The following is a 21706-nucleotide window of genomic DNA, read 5'->3' as shown; positions in this document are numbered from 1 at the left end:
AGAGACAGACAGGGGAGAGGAGAGAGAGGCAGGGGAGAGAGAGAGAGACAGGGGAGTGAGAGTGAGAGTGAGACAGGGGAGTGAGAGTGAGAGAGACAGGGGGGATAGAGTGAGAGAGACAGGGGGGAGAGAGTGAGAGAGACAGGGGGGAGAAAGAGGGGAGAGAGAGATAGGGCAGAGAGAGAGAGAGAATATAAAAATAAAAATAAACCACACGGCCCGTGTGAACGGGCTTTAGGACTAGTCAATTAATATAAAAACAACTAATAAAAGCAAATGGCTCTAATCCCTAATGGAAGTAGAGAGTACCAGTCCTCCTACGAGAGTTATAGGTGAATACTAAGAGGCCTATCTATCAAACCGTCAACTGTGCTGCATTCGCCGGGACCAATACGCTCACCTAATATCGCAGCCGCGGACCTGAATATGCTCTCCTTATTTATAAAAAAGCTGTCAAAAAGCTGCGCACCAAGTACGGGGCGATGAGCTAACTAACAGTCATCGATCTCGCTGCTATTCAGCTTTTTCCAAACTTTATTTATACCCTGTCCGTAAACACTGCCACTATACTAAAATGTTTAACCCCTATCCCGCCGCTCCCAGACCCTGCTGCAACTAAATAAAGTTATTAACCCCCATCCCACTGCTCCCAGAGCCCACCGCAACTCTAATAAAGTTATTAACCCCATCCCGCTGCTCCCGGAGCCCTTCGCAACTAAATAAATGTATTAACCCCTAAACCCCTGGCCTCCCACATCACTATGATTTACTAAACCTATTAACCCCTAAACTGCCAGCCCTCCACATTGCCATAAACTAAATTAAGCTATTAACCCCTAAACCTAACAACCCGCTAACTTTACATTAAATATTAACTCATCCCTATCATATAATAAATTTAAAAATACAAACACCCCCAACAGTAAAACCCACCACCCACACAACCAAACCCCCCAAATAAAAACCTAAGCTCCCCATTGCCCTGAAAAAGGCATTTGTATGGGCATTGCCCTTAAAAGAGCATTTAGCTCTTTTTCAGCTATTCCAATCAGTCAATAGAATGCAAGTTCAATCCTATTGGCTGATTGCAACAGCCAATAGGATTTTTTTCCCCTTAATTCTGATTGGCTGATAGAATTCTATCAGTCAATCGGAATGTAAGGGACGCCATCTTGGATGATGTCATTTAAAGGGAAACTTCATTCGGCAACAGACGTCGGAAGAAGAGGATGCTCCGTGCCGGATGTCTTGAAGATGGAGCCACTCCGCGCCAGATGGATGAAGATAGAAGATGCCGTCTGGATGAAGACTTCTGACTGCTTGGAGGAAGACTTCGGCCTGCTTGGATGAAGACTTTTGCCGGCTTCGCTGAGGACTTCTGCCGCTTGGATGAGGATGGATGTCCGGTCTTCGAAAACTGTAAGTGGATCTTCGGGGGTTAGTGTTAGTTTTTTTTTAAGGGTTTATTGGGTGGGTTTTATTTTTAGGTTAGGAACTTTGGGCTGAAAAAGAGCTAAATGCCCTTTTAAGGGCAATGCCCATACAAATGCCATTTTCAGGGCAATGGGGAGATTAGGTTTTTTAGATAGGTTTTTATTTGGGGGGTTTAGTTGTGTGGGTGGTGGGTTTTACTGTTGGGGGGTGTTTGTATTTTACAGGTAAAAGAGCTGATTTCTTTGGGGCAATGCCCCGCAAAAGGCCCTTTTAAGGGCCATTTGTAGTTTATTGTAGGCTATGGGTTTTTTTATTTTGGGGGGGCTTTTTTATTTTGATAGGGCTATTAGATTAGGTGTAATTAGTTTAAATATTTGATAATTTATTTTTTTATTTTTTGTAACTTAATGTTTTTTATTTTGTGTAACTTAGTGTTTTTTATTTTGTAACTTAGTAATTCTTTATAGTAGATTTAAATAACTTGAGTAGGGTTAGGTTTTTAAATATGTAATATAGTTAATTTGTTAGTTTAATGTAATTGTAGTATAATAGTTAGGGTAGGTTAATTAATAATTTAATATAGTTTAATGTATTTTAGTATAATAGTTAGGGTAGGTTAATTAATAGTTTAATATAGTTTATTTTAATTCTAAAGGTAAGTTTTAATTTATTATAAGATAGGGATGTTGTAATTTTAATGTACAGTTAGCAGGTTGTTAGGTTTAGGGGTTAATAGCTTAATTTAGTTTATGGCGATATGGGGGGCTGGCGGTTTATGGGTTAATAGGTTTAGTTAATGGTAGTGGTGTGGGAGGCCAGGGGTTTAGGGGTTAATAATTTTATTACAGTTGTGGCAGGGTCCGGGAGTGGCGCAATAGGGGTTAATATATTTATTTAGTGGCAGCGGGGTCTGGGAGCAGCGAGATAGGGGTTAATAGCTTTTATTTAGGTGGCGGCGATGTCAGGGCGACAGATTAGGGGTGTTTAGACTCAGGGAACATGTTAGGGTGTTAGGTGTAAACGTAGTTTGTTTTCTACCATAGAAATCAATGGGATATCTGGCACCTTCGAACATGAGCTTTCACTGTTTTCAGACTCCCATTGATTCCTATAGAATCCGCGACCTCTAGGGTGGCCGACTGAAAACCAGGTACACTGGTGTTAGGATTCAACTGATGAAAGACAGTTGTTTGGATCTGCAACTGTGAAAGTTATAAAATGTCTCAATGGAGCTGAGATTTATCTTATCAGGAAGACAACCAGCTAGCTCACAGTGAATTTTTGGTAAGATACAGTTGAGGTATATTCAGGTATGAACCTGGTTATGATCTCAGAAATAAATCAGAAGAATGTCTCTATGAGGAAGAGCTATATATATAATTAAGCAGGCAGTCCTGATTAACCGAACAGTGTCTCTTGTTATCATATACCAGGTGAGTAATGAATTGCAGTGATGAGAAACTTCACATATATACATATATACAAATTAGAACATGTTCATGCTTACCACAACCTCAGGACACTTTGCTTGCAGTTATTTTCAGTGAGAGGAGAGTTTCTGGGGCGCGATCCGATATAGATCGCAGTTTGCGGCGCAAGCGAGGGAACCCGCGTCGCCCGCAGTTTCAGCTCGCAACTCGAGCCATCCAATATGCGGCGCCGTTACTTGCTAAAGTGGCGCAAGTCTCACAAACCAGCGATGTCCAGAAATCTGCGTAAGTACAGATTTTTGGAGTCGCCAGTGACTTGCGCCACATAAGAAACTGCCGGCGCCTATAAAACCTGACTAAAGTCTAAATCACCCGCACTGTCTAACACGCCTCCTAAACATAGCCCGACACGTCTAACACGCCTCCCTAACATAGCCCGACACATCTAACCCTCTATCCGCTATCCCCCCTCACTATCCTAACAATAAAAAAGCTATTAACCCCTAAACCGCCGCTCCCGTACCCCGCCGCAACCTAATAAAGTTATTAACCCCTAAACCGTCGCTCCCGTACCCCGCCGCCAGCTATATTATATCTATAACCCCCTAAAGTGAGCCCCTAACACCGCCGCCATCTCTATTAAAATTATTAACCCCTAATGTAAGCCCCTTACACCGCCGCCATCTATATTAAAATTATTAACCCCTAATGTAAGCCCCTAACACCGCCGCCATCTCTATTAAAATGATTAACCCCTAATTTAATCTACCTACCCCGCCGCCAGCTATATTATCTATATTAACCCTAAGTATATTATAGTTAATATAGGTATTACATTATATATATTAACTATATTAACCCTAATTATATTAGGGTTAATATAGTTAATATAGTTACTATAGTATTTATATTAACTATATTAACTCTATCTAACCCTAACACCCCTAACTAAATTTATATTAAATTCATCTAATTAATTTATAAACTAAAATATTCCTATTTAAATCTAAATACTTACCTATAAAATAAACCCTAAGATAGCTACAATATAATTAATAATTACATTGTAGCTATGTTAGGGTTAATATTTATTTTACAGGTAAATTGTTAATTATTTTAACTAGGTATAATAGCTATTAAATAGTTATTAACTATTTAATATCTACCTAGTTAAAATAATTACCCAATTACCTGTAAAATAAATCCTAACCTAAGTTACAAATACACCTACACTATCAATAAATTAAATAAACTACAAACATCTATCTAAAAATACAATTAAATTAACTAAACTAAATTACAAAAAAAAAACACTAAATTACAAAAAATAAAAAAAAGATTACAAGATTTTTAAGCTAATTACACCTATTCTAAGCCCCCTAATAAAATAATAAACCCCCAAAATAAAAAAAATTCCCTGCCCTATTCTAAATTAAAAAAAGTTCAAAGCTCTTTACCTTACCAGCCCTTAAAAGGGCCTTTTGTGGGGCATGCCCCAAAGACTTCAGCTCTTTTGCATTTAAAAACATATACAATACCCCCCCCCCATTACAACCCACCACCCACATACCCCTATTCTAAAACCACCCAAACCCCCCTTAAAAAAGCCTAACACTACCCCCCTGAAGATCTCCCTACCTTGTCTTCACCACACCGGGCCGAACTCCTCATCCGATCCGGGCGATGTCTTGCTCCAAGCGGCAAAGAAGAATTCTTCCTCCGGCGATGTCTTCCTCCAAGCGGCAAAGAAGAATTTTTCCTCCGGCGATGTCTTCCTCCAAGCGGCAAAGAAGAATTCTTCCTCCGGCGACGTCTTCCTCCAAGCGGCAGCAAAGTCTTCATCCTTCCGGCGGCATCTTCAATCTTCTTTCTTGGCTCCGCCGCCGCGGAGCATCCATCCCGGCCGACGACTGAACGACGAATGAGGTACCTTTAAATGACGTCATCCAAGATGGCGTCCGCCGAATTCCGATTGGCTGATAGGATTCTATCAGCCAATCGGAATTAAGTTAGAAAAATCTGATTGGCTGATTGAATCAGCCAATCAGATTCAAGTTCAATCCGATTGACTGATCCATTCAGCCAATCAGATTGAGCTCGCATTCTATTGGCTGATCGGAACAGCCAATAGAATGCGAGCTCAATCTGATTGGCTGATTTAATCAGCCAATCGGATTGAACTTGAATCTGATTGGCTGATTCAATCAGCCAATCAGATTTTTCTAACTTAATTCCGATTGGCTGATAGAATCCTATCAGCCAATCGGAATTCGGCGGACGCCATCTTGGATGACGTCATTTAAAGGTACCTCATTCGTCGTTCAGTCGTCGGCCGGGATGGATGCTCCGCGGCGGCGGAGCCAAGAAAGAAGATTGAAGATGCCGCCGGAAGGATGAAGACTTTGCTGCCGCTTGGAGGAAGACGTCGCCGGAGGAAGAATTCTTCTTTGCCGCTTGGAGAAAGACATCGCCGGAGGAAGAATTCTTCTTTGCCGCTTGGAGGAAGACATCGCCGGAGGAAGAATTCTTCTTTGCCGCTTGGAGCAAGACATCGCCGGAGGAAGAATTCTTCTTTGCCGCTTGGAGCAAGACATCGCCCGGATCGGATGAGGAGTTCGGCCCGGTGTGGTGAAGACAAGGTAGGGAGATCTTCAGGGGGGTAGTGTTAGGCTTTTTTAAGGGGGGTTTGGGTGGTTTTAGAATAGGGGTATGTGGGTGGTGGGTTGTAATGGGGGGGGGGTATTGTATATGTTTTTAAATGCAAAAGAGCTGAATTCTTTGGGGCATGCCCCACAAAAGGCCCTTTTAAGGGCTGGTAAGGTAAAGAGCTTTGAACTTTTTTTAATTTAGAATAGGGCAGGGATTTTTTTTTATTTTGGGGGTTTATTATTTTATTAGGGGGCTTAGAATAGGTGTAATTAGCTTAAAAATCTTGTAATCTTTTTTTTATTTTTTGTAATTTAGTGTTTTTTTTTTTGTAATTTAGTTTAGTTAATTTAATTGTATTTTTAGATAGATGTTTGTAGTTTATTTAATTTATTGATAGTGTAGGTGTATTTGTAACTTAGGTTAGGATTTATTTTACAGGTAATTGGGTAATTATTTTAACAAGGTAGATATTAAATAGTTAATAACTATTTAATAGCTATTATACCTAGTTAAAATAATTAACAATTTACCTGTAAAATAAATATTAACCCTAACATAGCTACAATGTAATTATTAATTATATTGTAGCTATCTTAGGGTTTATTTTATAGGTAAGTATTTAGATTTAAATAGGAATATTTTAGTTTATAAATGAATTAGATTAATTTAATATAAATTTAGTTAGGGGTGTTAGGGTTAGATAGAGTTAATATAGTTAATATAAATACTATAGTAACTATATTAACTATATTTACCCTAATATAATTAGGGTTAATATAGTTAATATATATAATGTAATACCTATATTAACTATAATATACTTAGGGTTAATATAGATAATATAGCTGGCGGCGGGGTAGGTAGATTAAATTAGGGGTTAATCATTTTAATAGAGATGGCGGCGGTGTAAGGGGCTTACATTAGGGGTTAATAATATTAATATAGCTGGCGGCGGTATAGGGGGATTAGATTAGGGGTTAATAATTGTTACAAACTGCTGTTTGTAACTGGCCCTTTAAATGAAAAATTGCCCTGCTTCCCTGGATTTTGGAGAAGCCTATTTGCCAGCCTCCTTCCTCATGACTATGGCCCCTGGAAGATTGTGCCCCTGAGGACATATTGACTTTTGTTGGGTGTGTGTGGCCCTTTAAGAACCATCTGGGGACATATTGTGACTTTAATGAACAATGCCCCTTTAAGACTGTGTCCCCAGACCTGTGAAATGACTTGTCCCTGGCTTTCTCCCACTTGGTTCAGTTTCATTGTGTGCCATTAAGAGTTAAATTTTGTTCAGCTTCAAGAAACCTATTCTAAATACAAGTCTGCTGGGATTAGCTCTAATTAGGTTTAGTGATCAACTTTCCCATTGTCTAATCAGACTAGTATTGATAAGGTGGACTGCATTGTTTTATTGTGTGTAATGTTATCTGCTGAAGTAAATGTTGTGGCCTGTCAAAGGGAGTGTCTATCTAATATCAAATGTGTGATGGGGGATTTTATGCCTCCCCCTGAGAGTGTCCTGTTTGCATGTAACCTCAATAAAAAGGAGGCTGTGTGCTCCAGCACATCAGACCTATGTTGACCCTCTAACTTGAAGCTTTGACTCATGTTTGTAGGATACAGCTTATATCACTACAGGGATTGCTGACTATGGTGCTGATGATTCTTTGGTGAGCGCTAGGAGCATCCTTTTCTACGGTCCAACTTCCAGCCAGCCTGGAGGCAACCGTAACATTTGGCGGCAGCGGTGGGATTGGCGTCCTAGCGCAAGGAGCAGCACCACAACAGCACTGGTATCGTAGGAGAGTTATTGAGGGCAACGCTAGCCACTGCGCAGCGTCCCTACCTACAGCAGCATGGAGCTGACAAGACACTATTCAGAACCCTGTGAAGAGCACCTCAACCTGATCCGTCGCTATGAGGGCGCGGATTTCGTTCCAGAGGTAAAGAGGCGGCTAGTCCGATATGGTCCAGACCCTGCACAGGAGGTAGTCAGTCGCATCATCCGGGAATTGGATACGGAGAACAAAGCGGCACGAGCCTTTGAGCGCCAACTGTGGAGTTTGAGGGTCTGGACACCTGGTCTCCAGCGAGAAAGTGAGTCACAGGGAGCGGAGAGCAACGACCTCCCTTCCCAGCGGCAGCCAGAGTTACAGGGAGAGGAGAGCAGCGACCTCCCTCCCCAGCGGCAGTATACCGTGCAGAGGGAAGAGACAACCAGTCCCCTTCCCCAGCCAGAGATACCAGAGGCAGCAGGCCTCATAGACTGGTCCTGGGAGGACCCCCAGCAGGCAGGTGGAGATGGGACCGCAGTCTCTCTACCGGCCCTACAGGGATGCTGGGCAGGCGGCCCAGATCCCCAGCGACAGACCCAGCTACAGGGAGGGGAGAGCATCGACCTCCCTCCCCAGCCGGAGTGTGCCTTCCAGGGAGAGGAGACAACCGGTCTCTCTCCCCAGCCGCAGCATGTTCCACAGGAAGCGGAGAGCATCGACCTCCCTTCCCAACGGCCACCGGAGTATCAGGAGGAGGAGGTAAGCCAATCTCCCCCTCCCCAGCTAACTCCTAACTTGGGCCCAGGGTTAACAGTGGAGATGTTAACCCCCACTGACCCCCACGTTCCCTTTGCCACCGGGCAGGACTATGCCCCAATTCCCCCAGCAGAAGAGCTGGCATCAGAACAGAGCGCTGCTGGCCTCTGCCCTACAGACCCCCTTGTTACAGGACTGGCCTGCAAACCCCTCACCCCAGCAGAAGCGCTGGCACCAGGGCAGAGTGCCGCTGGCCTCTGCCCCCCAAGTACCATCAGCTATTTGCCCAGCTGCGCCAGGAAGGCCGAGGATGCTGCACTTTCATCCTGCAACCTGGAACTTACAGGCCAGTACTACGTATTGTGGGGGGGCTACTTTGCTGCTAGCGATTATTTGTGGGTGGGTTGCGAGACTAACTTGGGCACTGACCGGCAGAAGGTCAGGTGCCTGGTTAGTCTCCCTCCAAAAGGGGAGATATGTTACAAACTGCTGTTTGTAACTGGCCCTTTAAATGAAAAATTGCCCTGCTTCCCTGGATTTTGGAGAAGCCTATTTGCCAGCCTCCTTCCTCATGACTATGGCCCCTGGAAGATTGTGCCCCTGAGGACATATTGACTTTTGTTGGGTGTGTGTGGCCCTTTAAGAACCATCTGGGGACATATTGTGACTTTAATGAACAATGCCCCTTTAAGACTGTGTCCCCAGACCTGTGAAATGACTTGTCCCTGGCTTTCTCCCACTTGGTTCAGTTTCATTGTGTGCCATTAAGAGTTAAATTTTGTTCAGCTTCAAGAAACCTATTCTAAATACAAGTCTGCTGGGATTAGCTCTAATTAGGTTTAGTGATCAACTTTCCCATTGTCTAATCAGACTAGTATTGATAAGGTGGACTGCATTGTTTTATTGTGTGTAATGTTATCTGCTGAAGTAAATGTTGTGGCCTGTCAAAGGGAGTGTCTATCTAATATCAAATGTGTGATGGGGGATTTTATGCCTCCCCCTGAGAGTGTCCTGTTTGCATGTAACCTCAATAAAAAGGAGGCTGTGTGCTCCAGCACATCAGACCTATGTTGACCCTCTAACTTGAAGCTTTGACTCATGTTTGTAGGATACAGCTTATATCACTACAGGGATTGCTGACTATGGTGCTGATGATTCTTTGGTGAGCGCTAGGAGCATCCTTTTCTACGGTCCAACTTCCAGCCAGCCTGGAGGCAACCGTAACAATAATTTTTATATAGGTGGCGGCGGTGTAAGGGGTCAGATTAGGGGATAGATAAGGTAGATGACAGCGGTGTAAGGGGTTCACATTAGGGGATAGATAAGGTAGATGGCGGCGGTTTTAGGGGCTCACAGTACGGGGTTAGTTTATGTAGATTGCGGCGGGGTCCGGGAGCGGCGGTTTAGGGGTTAATAACTTTATTAGGGATTTCGGGGGGGGGGATCGCGGTTGACAGGTAGATAGACATTGCGCATGCGTTAGGTGTTAGGTTTTATTTAGCAGATCGCGGGTGACAGGGAGATAGACATTGCGCATGCGTTAGGTGTTAGGTTTATTTTAGAAGATCGCGGTTGACAGGGAGATAGACATTGCGCATGCGTTAGGTGTTAGGTTTTATTTAGCAGATCGCAGGTGACAGGGAGATAGACATTGCGCATGCGTTAGGTGTTAGGTTTATTTTAGAAGATCGCGGTTGACAGGGAGATAGACATTGCGCATGCGTTAGGTGTTAGGTTTATTTTAGCAGCCAGTTTAGGGAGTTACGGGGCTCCAATAGTCAGCGTAAGGCTTCTTACGGCTGCTTTTTGTGGCGAGGTGAAAATGGAGTAAGTTTTCTCCATTTTCGCCACGTAAGTCCTTACGCTGCATATTGGAAACCAAACTGCGCTGGTTTGGTATACCTGCCTATAGCCAAAAAAACTACGGGCGACGGCAGAAATATACGGGCGTAACTTCTAGGTTACGCCGTATATAGGATACCAAACCAGCGCAAATATTGGCGTCGCCGGCTTTTGCGGGCGACGATTTTTATCGGATCGACCCCCTGATCTGCAGCTGACAGGCAACAGTGAAGCAATGCAATCAGGTAAGAGACAGAGCAGCTGTATGGAAACTGGAACTCAATTACAGGTTGTTATTCCTTAGAGCCTTTGATGTAATTAGTCAGCGGCAGACTGTTACAGTGACTGTGACAAACAAAAGTGCAGAGGTTTGGTATTGTAGCACAACTGTTTCCTTTGAGAGGAGATGATTGCTGCAGCTTGTGGGAGTCAGCATGAAGTGGGAATCAGTCTCCCAGTTTGTAAAGATCCTGTGCTGCAGGCAGTTAATTATTGGAAAGTTTCCTATTGTTTAGGATGCTTGAAATATCTCAGTAGATAAAGGAGATTAGAACAGTAATTTGTAATCCAAAATAGCTTAGGATAAAGCAGAGAGAGCAATTATGTTACTCCTATAACACTCAATAACTAAGCACTTGTCTAAGGTTAGAAGACAGGTGATATAGAGTAGGTAGGTTGGTCTAATGAATAAAGGTGGTATTGGAAGTTATTCACACGAGTCAGTTTAAGGTGGAATACCTGACAGAATCCCCCCTTCAAGCAAACCGCACCACGGTTTGTGGCCGAGGTCTATGAGGATTGCGTCTATGGAATTGAGCAATAAGCCTACGGGAAGTTATATGAGACTCCGGTTCCCAAGTGTCCTCATTGGGGCAGTAGCCCTTCCAACGAACCAAGTATTGTAGTTCACCGTTATGAATCCTGGAGTCAGTGATCTCCTTCACTTCATATTCCTCAGAGTCTATAAGTGGTGTTGTTGGTGGCATCACCTGAGTCTTGGTGATTTTAGCTGGTTTCAACAGGGAGACGTGGAAGGTCGGATAGATGGTTAAGGTAGAGGGCAACTGAAGGGTGACTGCATTCTCGTTGATTACACGAATGATCTGAAATGGTCCTATGAATAGACTGGCTAATTTTTTACTGGGAACTTGAAGTCGTAGATTTTTTGTCGACAACCATACCCAATCCCCTGTAGTATATGTCGGTGGTGTTCTTCGCCTGAGATCGCAATAATTTTTCTGCACTACCTGTGCTGTCTCCATATTTCTGCGAAGTAGTTGGAAATTCTCAGTTATTTTATCAGCCAATTCTTCAATGGAAGGATTCGATGTGACTTGTTTTGAATTTACGGAGATATTGGGATGGTATGCAAAATTAGCAAAAAATGGGGATAACTTAGTAAAGGAATTGGTAGAGTTATTGTACGAAAATTCAGCTAAAGATAAGTATTTTTTCCATTCATCTTGATGATATGCACAATAACATTGTAGGTAGGATTCAAGCCACTGATTAAGGCGTTCAGCCTGTCCGTTGGTCTGCGGATGATATGCAGTGGTGTATCTGTGTTTAATTTGGAGTTTCTGGCAGAGGTTTCTCCAGAAGTGGGAGGTAAACTGAGTTCCTCTGTCCGTGGTTAGTATAGATGGTATGCCATGTAATCTAACAACATTATCGATGAAGAGCTGAGCGGTTTCAGAGGAACTGGGAAGTTTGTGAAATGGTATGAAATGAGCTTGTTTCGTAAACAGATCTATACCAACTAAAATAGTATTCATAACTGATGATACTGGTAGTTCGACCATAAAATCCATGCCCAAATGGGACCATGGTCTATCTGGTATCTGAATGGGCATGAGTAAGCCATAAGGAGCTTTCTTTTCAGACTTAGAAGATGTGCAGATGATGCAGTTATGTACATATTCCGTTATGTCTTGTATCATCTTAGGCCACCAGTAACTCCTAGAGATTATTTCATTTGTTCTTGTAATGCCTGGATGACCGCAGAGAGGAGGATTGTGGTGGTCCTTAATTAACTCCTTGCGTAGGGAGATAGGAATGTATAATTTATCCTTTTTGTACCATAAACCATCTGAGGCTTTCTGTAGATCGTCTGGAATATGGGTTTCCAAATGAAGAGCCTTGTGGTACTTAGCCTTGTCACAGTAAGTTAAGCCAATGAATTTCTCATGAGAGATGATTTCTGTTGGATTGTCATTATTTACAGGTATAGGATCTCTTCTGGAAAGAGCATCTGCCTTGCCATTTTTTGAGGCAGGTCTGTAGACTATCTGGAAATGAAATCTACTAAAAAAAAAGACTCCAGCGTACCTGATGTGCTGAAAGTGTCTTATTCCGCTGTAAATACTCCAATTTCTAGTGATCTGTATACACCAAAATGGGAAGTAATGTGCCCTCTAGGAGATGTCTCCAGTACTCAAACAATCTCTTAATGGAAAGCAATTCTTTTTCCCCTATAGGGTAATTCCTTTCAGGAGGAGATAACAACTTCAAATAAAAAGCTATGGGATGTAAAGGGTGAGTGATATCTTGTCTTTGTGAAAGTACTGCTCCAAGTGCATACTCAGAGGAATCAACCTCTAAAACATACTGTAATTCAGGGTTTGGATGACATAATATTGGAGCAGAAGTAAAAGAGGTTTTTAGGAATGTAAATGCTTCTTCAGCCTTTGGGTTCTATTGAAATACGGTTGATGATCCAGTTAAAGCTGTCAGAGGTTTAGCTATTGTGGAATAGCCCTTGATAAACTTTCGGTATTAGTTGCTAAACCCTAAGAACCTCTGAAGTTCCTTTCGTTTTTTTGGGGTAGGCCACTTTTCAACGGCTTCCACTTTGTTCGGTTGCATTTCAATTACTTCTGGGGATATAGAGTACCCCAAAAAGGAGATCCTGGTGGTATGGAAATGGCATTTTTCTGCTTTGGCATACAAACTGTGAACTTGTAACCGGGATAAAACCCATCTCACATGCTTAATGTGATCCTCTAAAGTTTGTGAATATATTAAAATGTCGTCTAAATAGACTACGAAACAAATATCCAACAGGTCCCTAAACACATCATTGATGTAATGTTGAAAAGTGGCAGGGGCATTACATAGGCCGGACGGCATTACCAGATACACGTAGAGCCCATATCTGGTACGAAATGCAGTCAGCCACTCATCTCCCTCTCGTATGCGAATGAGATTGTACCCGCCCCTTAAATCGAGTTTAGTAAATATGGTCGCCTCATGCAACCGTTCAATCAGTTCAGGGATTAGAGGGAGAGGATATCTGTTTTTTACTGTGATCTTATTTAGTTCCCTGTAGTCTATGATGGGACGTAATGACTGATCTTTGTTCTTGACAAAGAACATTCCCGTACCAGCAGGAGAGACAGAAGGTCTTATAAATCCCTTCTTCAAGTTGTCGTCTAGATAAGACTTGAGGTGTACCAATTCAGGTTGGCTTAAGGGATATAGATGGCCATAGGGTATAGCTGAGCCTGGCTTCAAAACTATGGGGCAATCATAACTATGGTGAGGAGGTAGTGTTTCAGCCTCCCTTTTACTAAACACTTCAGAGAAATCTGCATACTCAGGAGGTATTTGTAAACATTCCTCAGACATGTTTATAGAATGAGGAGTGTTGAAACAGACTTTTTGACAGTGAGAGGAATCTAAAGAAACCTGTAGAGTTTTCCAATTTATAACAGGTTCATGTAGTCTAAGCCATTGCATGCCCAATACAATAGGGAAATGGGGGGAAGGGAGGACATCAAACCACAAAAATTCATGGTGGTTAGAGTGAGTACTTACTAATATGGGTACAGTATGGTGAGTTATTGGGCCGCTAGAAATATATGTACCATCAACAACATGAATAGACACAGGCTGTTGTTTTTGCTCAAGTGGTATTTTATTAATTCTAACAAACTCCAAATCAATATAAGTCCCATGTGCAGCCGTGTCAACTATGGCTTCTGCTGGGTAGCGCTTACGGTCCCACTGCAAGAAGAGAGAGATGGTACAGTAGTTAGATTTAACCTGAGGAGAATCAACAGTATTACTCAAAACCCACTTACTCTTCTTGTTTTTCTGTAATAAGGGGCATTCTCTCACAGTATGTGCTGGATTGGCACAATATAGACATAATGCTTTAGACCTCCTTCTTTGTTTTTCCTCCTGGGATAACGGACCTCTCAATAGACCTATGTCCATAGGTTCCTGTGTGACAGCAGTCGCGCTGGGATGGTAGGTAGAAGGAGATGGCCTTTTATAAGTTTGATCTGAACCATGGTGTTCATTCTTTCTTTCTTTCAGCCTTCTATCAATTTGTACTGAGATTCTCATTAAACCTTCTAAGGAATCAGGAAGTTCTACTCGGGCCAGTTCATCCTTTATTGCGTCGGACAGTCCTAAACGGAACTGATTCCTTAGTGCTATATGGTTCCATTGAGAGTCTGTTGAAAACTGTTTGAATTCAGTGATGTATACTTCAGCAGAGCGGGAACCTTGTTTTAGTGCCCTCATTTTAGTTTCAGCTGTTAATTGTGTGTTGGTGTCAGAGTATAATTCATCCATTGCAGCCAAAAAGCTAGGGAGAGACGAGATAATGGGGTTGTTGGTCTCAAAGAAAGAGTCTGCCCAGATTCTTGGTTCACCCCTTAAATAGGTAATCATTGTCAATACCTTCACCCTATCAGTGGGATAGGTTTTTTGGTTTTAACGTAAAGGTAAGGAGACAGGCATTTCTAAATTGTCTGTACAGGCGTCTATCCCCTGAGAAAACATCTGGAGGAGAGATGTGTGGTTCAGGGGCGCTCTCAGAGGTGGTTGCCTTCGGTGTTATAGCATCCTTTATGATCTTCCTTAAGGTTTCGTTTTCAACCTGTAGGTTAGTGAGGGCTTGACCCATTTGATCCACTTTCTGAGATAAACCATACAATATCTGCGGCAGTTCCGCTGGATCCATTTTTGGGGCTTAGTTATTATGTTAGGATTCAACTGATGAAAGACAGTTGTTTGGATCTGCAACTGCGAAGGTTATAAAATGTCTCAATGGAGCTGAGATTTATCTTATCAGGAAGACAACCAGCTAGCTCACAGTGAATTTTTGGTAAGATACAGTTGAGGTATATTCAGGTATGAACCTGGTTATGATCTCGGAAATAAAACAGAAGAATGTCTCTCTCTATGAGGAAGAGCTATATATATAATTAAGCAGGCAGTCCTGATTAACTGAACAGTGTCTCTTGTTATCATATACCAGGTGAGTAACGAATTGCAGTGATGAGAAAGTTCACATATATACATATATACAAATTAGAACATGTTCATGCTTACCACAACCTCAGGACACTTTGCTTGCAGTTATTTTCAGTGAGAGGAGAGTTTCTGATCTGCAGCTGACAGGCAACAGTGAAGAAATGCAATCAGGTAAGAGACAGAGCGGCTGTATGGAAACTGGAACTCAATTACAGGTTGTTATTCCTTAGAGCCTTTGATGTAATTAGTCAGCGGCAGACTTAGTTACAGTGACTGTGACAAACAAAAGTGCAGAGGTTTGGTATTGTAGCACAACTGTTTCCTTTGAGAGGAGATGATTGCTGCAGCTTGTGGGAGTCAGCATGAAGTGGGAATCAGTCTCCCAGTTTGTAAAGATCCTGTGCTGCAGGCAGTTAATGATTGGAAAGTTTCCTATTGTTTAGGATGCTTGAAATATCTCAGTAGATAAAGGAGATTAGAACAGTAATTTGTAATCCAAAATAGTTTAGGATAAAGCAGAGAGAGCAACTATTTTACTCCTATAACACTCAATAACTAAGCACTTGTCTAAGGTTAGAAGACAGGTGATATAGAGTAGGTAGGTTGGTCTAATGAATAAAGGTGGTATTGTAAGTTATTCACACAAGTCAGTTTAAGGAGGAATACCTGACAGCTGAGTCGGAATTAGTGGCGAGCGTACCTGTTAGAAGTTTGATAACTTGCAAAAGATAGTGCCAAATTTGTATTTGGAACATCTGTAATGACGTAAGCATCGATCTGTATCGGATTGAGACCGGCGGATCGTATGTTACGTCACAAATTTCAACTTTTGCCGGTCTGTAGGCTTTGATAAATGGGTCGAATCAGGCTCGCCACAATTATGCTGTGGAATTCTGGCATATTTGAGATTGACGGCTTGATAAATATCCCTCTAAGAGTTATGTCCATCCAGTGTGGTTATGTGATATCGGAGTGTCAATTATAATTAAGTTCCAATCCTGAGATCTTAATAGTGTCCGAGAGGTTAATAAAAAAATGTGGCAAAAATGAGTGAAATTTGAGCAAATATAGTAAAAATAAATAAATAATAGAAATACAAAAATATAAACAAAAACGTTAATAAAAATGTTTATATTCATATAAAAATGAGGATACCACTGGGTGTCCAAAAAATACATTATAATCCTATGAGCCGACCATAATTCACATAAATCATATATAGTGCAATATAGTAACTAAAAGTAGCACAAAATGTTTTCTAAAGTGGAGGCTTACCAGAAAAGAGCCGTATTATAAACGCATTTCGGCCTAGTTAGGCCTTTCTCAAAACTATAAACGGCCATTGGTGTATAATATCTATATAAAGGGTATAGTGTTAGCTCATTGGTTATTTTCAGAATGTATTTGGAGCCAAACTTTGAAAAATCGCGCCCTATCGTGAGCTGCATATGGAGCGCATGTTGAACTAATAGAACGCATCGACCGTAAGTGACACCATGTCGATATCATAATTTCTGGTCGAATGGGTGAAGGCTGTTGTGGAGTCACTGTGTGCGCTTCTAATGTGTATTTATCAGAAGTTGCGTCATCAAACATTGTTATACTTCTGTAAGTAGCGCTATTGCTCATGGGGATTGTAGTAGTGTTGGTTAATCAACACATGTATACTATAAGAGTAAAATCTTGCTGTTATTATTGACAGATAAAGTTTAAGAAATATGAAAAATACTAAATAATAAAAAGTATCAAGGTCAATACTAGTGTGGCAAGTAGATTTTAATTACAAATAGTATACCTTGGGACAATCTATATGTTATAATAACCAGGCAAATTATTTACCAAAACTCCTAGGTTATCACGTAGGACCTGGATAAGAACATGAGTTATGGAGACTATTTTATTTACAAATGTTATTTTAAAACAATTGGAAGGTACTTGAAAATCCCTCTAAAAATCGTTGCATATTTTAGGATATACAGATTAGCATAATTTATAAAGATTATTATCTTTAGTCTGACTAAGCTATATATCTAACACATGAATAACTAAAACATCTTAAATATATATCTAGACATTGGGGCCGAATAATCAAAGGTCTTGCGGACCAGATCTGACAGTGTGGATCAGGTCCGCAAGACCTCGCTGAATGCGGAGAGCAATATGCTCTCTGTATTCAGCATTGCACCAGCAGCTCACAAGAGCTGCCGCCTGCTGACTCGCAGCAATGAGGTGTCAATTAACCCAATCGTATTTGATCGGGTTGAATTGTGGTGAATCCTTTCCGCTTCATCAGAGCAGAAGGACAGGGTTATGGAGCAGTCTTTAGACCGTTGCTTCAAAACTGCTGTTTCTGGTGAGTCTGAAGACTCACCAGAAACACGGCCCTTCAAGCTCCACTCAGAGCTTGATAAATGGGCCTCATTATATCCTAAGTAGATTTAATGAGAGGTGGGATTACAGATTCTGAGATAACATATCTGAGAAAGAATATCTCAAGGGGTAGAGTATAGAAAATGTGCGTGTGTTTATTATCAATAGGTTTCGAAAAATGTATGAGGAGAGTTTATCAGTAAGACAAGAGAAGACAACCTAGTTTAAAATATTATTTTTATTTCTCAAACTATTGAGATGTATCAGGTAGGAACAAAAAAGACTTCTTAGCGAAACTGAATACAGCGGTATTTCATAAGCGTGTACCTATAATATATATATATATATATATATATATATATATATATATATACACACACATATAACAATTCCTTATACATTAAACTAGTAGATAACTAGTATGATCATACATGTGCTTTCCTCCAATGCATCAATGCCTCTTAATACATGCTATTATTTTATTAGCCTTAGAAGCCGCTGCACTGCAATGTACGCCCATCTTTATCTTGTTATCTATTACTACTCCCAAATCCCTTTCTTCCTCTGTTTGGCTGTCTATTCCCATTTAAATAATAAATTGCCTGTTTATGCTTACTTCCAAAATGTATAAGCAATGATTAAATTATTTGCACTGTGATCTAGTAAATATAGGAAATAAGAGGTACTAAATACCTTGGTGCTGCCCCTTTAAATATAATAGATACAAAAATAAGGAAAGGGGGGGGACAAGAAGGGGTTAAATAGCACTCATTCTTATTTGAAAGTGGTAATGCTGAGTAATCTCAACTAAGTAGTGTAGGATAGTTAATATATTAAAAACTAATTTATTGACATAAATTAAAAAAAAAGGGATGTAATGAGGTGCCAGGGGTAGTCTAAGCTGTGTTATCAAAAAACATAGTGACTCTGTAAGAAGGAACAGAACAGAAATCTTTGTCAGTATTTTACTCCACATTGAGAAAGGCCGGACAGTAATGTCCGAAACGCGTTTGTGTAATTTTAAAGTTTTGTTCCTTCTTACAGAGTCACTGTGGTTTTTGGTAACACAGCTTAGACTACCCCTGGCACCTGAAGCCCCCCCTGTATTCCTATACAGGGGGGTGGTTTGGCTGTGTGTCCTGTTATACACCCTATGTAGCTGGATATTAGTTCTTAGAGGGTGATTAGGTTTAACCTTCATCTTTATATGTAATGTTCATTACATCCCTTTTTTTTAATTTATGTCAATAAATTCATTTTTAATATATTAACTATCCTACACTACTTAGTTGAGATTACTCAGCATTACCACTTTCAAATAGGAATGAGTGCTATTTAACCCCTTCTTGTCCCTCCCTCCCCCCTTTCCTTATTTTTGTATCTACTTCCAAGATGTAGAACCTTGCCTTTTCCAGTATTAAAGAGACAGTCAAGTCAAAATTAAACTTTTATGCAACTTTCCAATTTACGTCCATTAACAAAATGTGCAGTCTTTTTATAGTTGCATGCTTATAATCACCAACTCCTACTGAGCATGTGCAAGAATTCATAGAATATATGTATATATGCATTTGTGACACAGGAGGAGTGGAAATATATATATAACTTTGAAATTTGTCAGAAAAAAAATCTACTACTCATTTGAAGTTCAGAATAAGTGCTATTGTGTTGTCTTTTTATTGTGCATTTGTTAAAATGTGCAAATCTACTGTATTAACTAGTCCTTTAGATCTCATTTTCCATTTATCTACCTATTCTTCTAATTTTTGTATATCTCCTTGTAAAGCAAGTTCATCCTGCCCAAACAGAGATGTTGCAATTTAATCCTTGCTCCAAGTCATTAATACAAATATAAAAAAAGAACAGGGTCCAGTATTGATCCCTGGGGGACTCCTCTGATTTACTTAAAGGGCCATGATACCCACATTTTTTCTTTCATGATTTAGAAAGATAATGCATTTTGAAACATCTTTCTAATTTACTTCTATTATCTAATGTGTTTTATTCTCTTGATATTCTTTGCTGAAAAGCATATCTAGATATGCTCAGTAGCTGCTGATTGGTTGCTGCACATAGAAGCCTCATGTGATTGGCTCACCCATGTGCATTGCTTTTTCTTCAAATAAGGATATCTAAACAATGAAGCAAAATAAATAATAGAAGTAAATTGTAATGTTTGTTTAAATTTGAATGTTCTATTTGAATCATGAAAGAAAGATTTTGGGTTTAGTGGCCCTTTAATCTTGGTGAATATAAGTCTCACCAAGAAAAAAAAAATAATGATAAGGAAGATTTAGGGGACATGTGTTGAAACATTGAAAAGAGAGTAAGATGCCAATACTGCCTTCTTATCTATTGCCACCAAACCTTGGGATATGGCTAAACTGCAGATTGTCTTATGAAAGTGTAGCAAGGTGGCTTGTTATTAATTAATAAAGCATTAACAAGCTATACTTATGAGTGTAGCTATTATTTTGATATTAAGACTCTGATTATGGAGATGTTTGTAGTATGTCACTTACCAAATAGCATAGTGGAACAATCAACTATTGAATGTATCCAAGCTGTTCTTGAATAATCTTGGCCGAAATATGCTTGAAACTCAACAAAGAATATTGAGATACACCTATAAAACAAAGTTTTAACAAATAAACAATTGTCCGGCTGAAATATGCTTGGAACTCAACAAAGAATATTGAGATACACCTATAAAACAAAGTTTTAACAAATAAACAGTTGTCCATATTTTAACTTGCTAAGTATATCACAAAGATAATACAGTTCATATTGTGTGGTATCATACATTATGATATTTGCAATGGAAAACAGATAGTAATTAAATAAGGTAAAATCTAATATCACATGTACGTAATCACAGTGACAAATCCATTGAAATTTGTCAAGTGAAACTTTGTATTCAGCTCAGGTGTTTTTTTTTTTACTTCTTTAGACTCTGCTAGAACTGCTAGCATCTTAGGAACAGATTACAAGTTAAAGATAGTGCGGGACGCGATAAGCAGTATCGCTGGACCACTGTAATAATAGCGCAGAACTTGATAATACAAGTCCATGGTAAATCAGATTTACCAGGGAAGGTTTAGCGCAGCCGACATCACTGTAGGACACCCATTACTTTCAATTGATATTACAGGTTGAAAGTTATAGGTTGTGCTCGAGTAAAAGCCCAAATAGTACTAGAAGCTCTACCTGACATTAAGAGTAAGGGTTAACAAAAAATGTACAGAACACATCTAAAACATATTAAAATAAAGTATTGCACTCATGGATATACATTTTTAATAATCCAAAAAATCCCCTTGGGAATAAGAGGAGGTGATTTAACAAAAAGTCTGCTACAGCAAGAAAGTAGATGGATTTTTCTAATGAATTCAGTCCGACCGTTCAGACTTAATGAACATAACAATTACTTTACGTACCTGCAATTGATAATTGGTCAAGCATCTCGATGTAAACTATACTTATACAAGTAACTAAATGTGGCAAATTGCAGTATTCCATCAAGATTCGTAGGAGACCATACTATAGAATCATACAATAGCTAAGGTAAACTGTGATACTAATTAGTACATTAGATGAATATGGAAATATTTGAACTCCATCAATTCACAATGACATTAAATCTCCTCACATAATACCTTCAAATAAATTGGATTGAGGTATAATCAATTCTGAAGGAATTCTTTATTTATTTTCCTTTTAAGTTAGGACACATTTAGCACTTAAACTGATTTCTAATCATAATGAATACTATACAGATACACGTTTCCACATTCACAGCACCAGTCTTCACTTTATTTACTTATAGTTTTCACTAATTAATTTTTAACACTATGATTATGAATTTAATATATGTATCTTTTATTCATATTGATTTCTAATTTTATTGTATTTAATACATTCACTTACAGAGGCCTAGTTATCAACGTGTCAACTTACCTGCCTTCGCAGGCCCAATGCGCCCGCCTAAGCTCGCCTGCCATCGCCGCCGCGGACCTGCAAAATTTCGCCTAAGTTATCAAAAAATCTGTCAAATAGCCGCGCACCAAGTACGGGGCGATGAGCAGCGGATTGTGAGAGTTATCACTCATCCGATCTCGCTGCTCTTCGGCTTTTTGACAGCTTTATTGCTAGCCTGTCACTAAGCACCCACACTAAACTACACTG

The 21706-nt window shown here is 40.2% G+C and overlaps 1 protein-coding gene across 1 annotated transcript in view; it reads right to left on the bottom strand.

The window, feature by feature from the left end:
- The window catches only part of SLC16A12 (solute carrier family 16 member 12), a 299411-nt gene extending 278777 nt beyond the window's left edge, over positions 1-20634 (bottom strand). The window contains exons 1-2 of the mRNA XM_053692921.1: positions 20609-20634; positions 20044-20147 (exon numbers count right to left, since the gene is read on the bottom strand). Coding sequence (XP_053548896.1) covers positions 20044-20147; positions 20609-20634 — 130 coding nt within the window. The remainder of the gene's footprint in view (positions 1-20043; positions 20148-20608) is intronic.
- Positions 20635-21706: the final 1072 nt, after the last annotated feature.

This window comes from Bombina bombina, chromosome 9 (genome assembly GCF_027579735.1).
Source record: "Bombina bombina isolate aBomBom1 chromosome 9, aBomBom1.pri, whole genome shotgun sequence".
In the NCBI taxonomy this organism is placed as follows: domain Eukaryota; kingdom Metazoa; phylum Chordata; class Amphibia; order Anura; family Bombinatoridae; genus Bombina; species Bombina bombina.
Note: the sequence above shows the minus strand (reverse complement) of the source record. Positions and strands in the feature narration are given on the sequence as shown.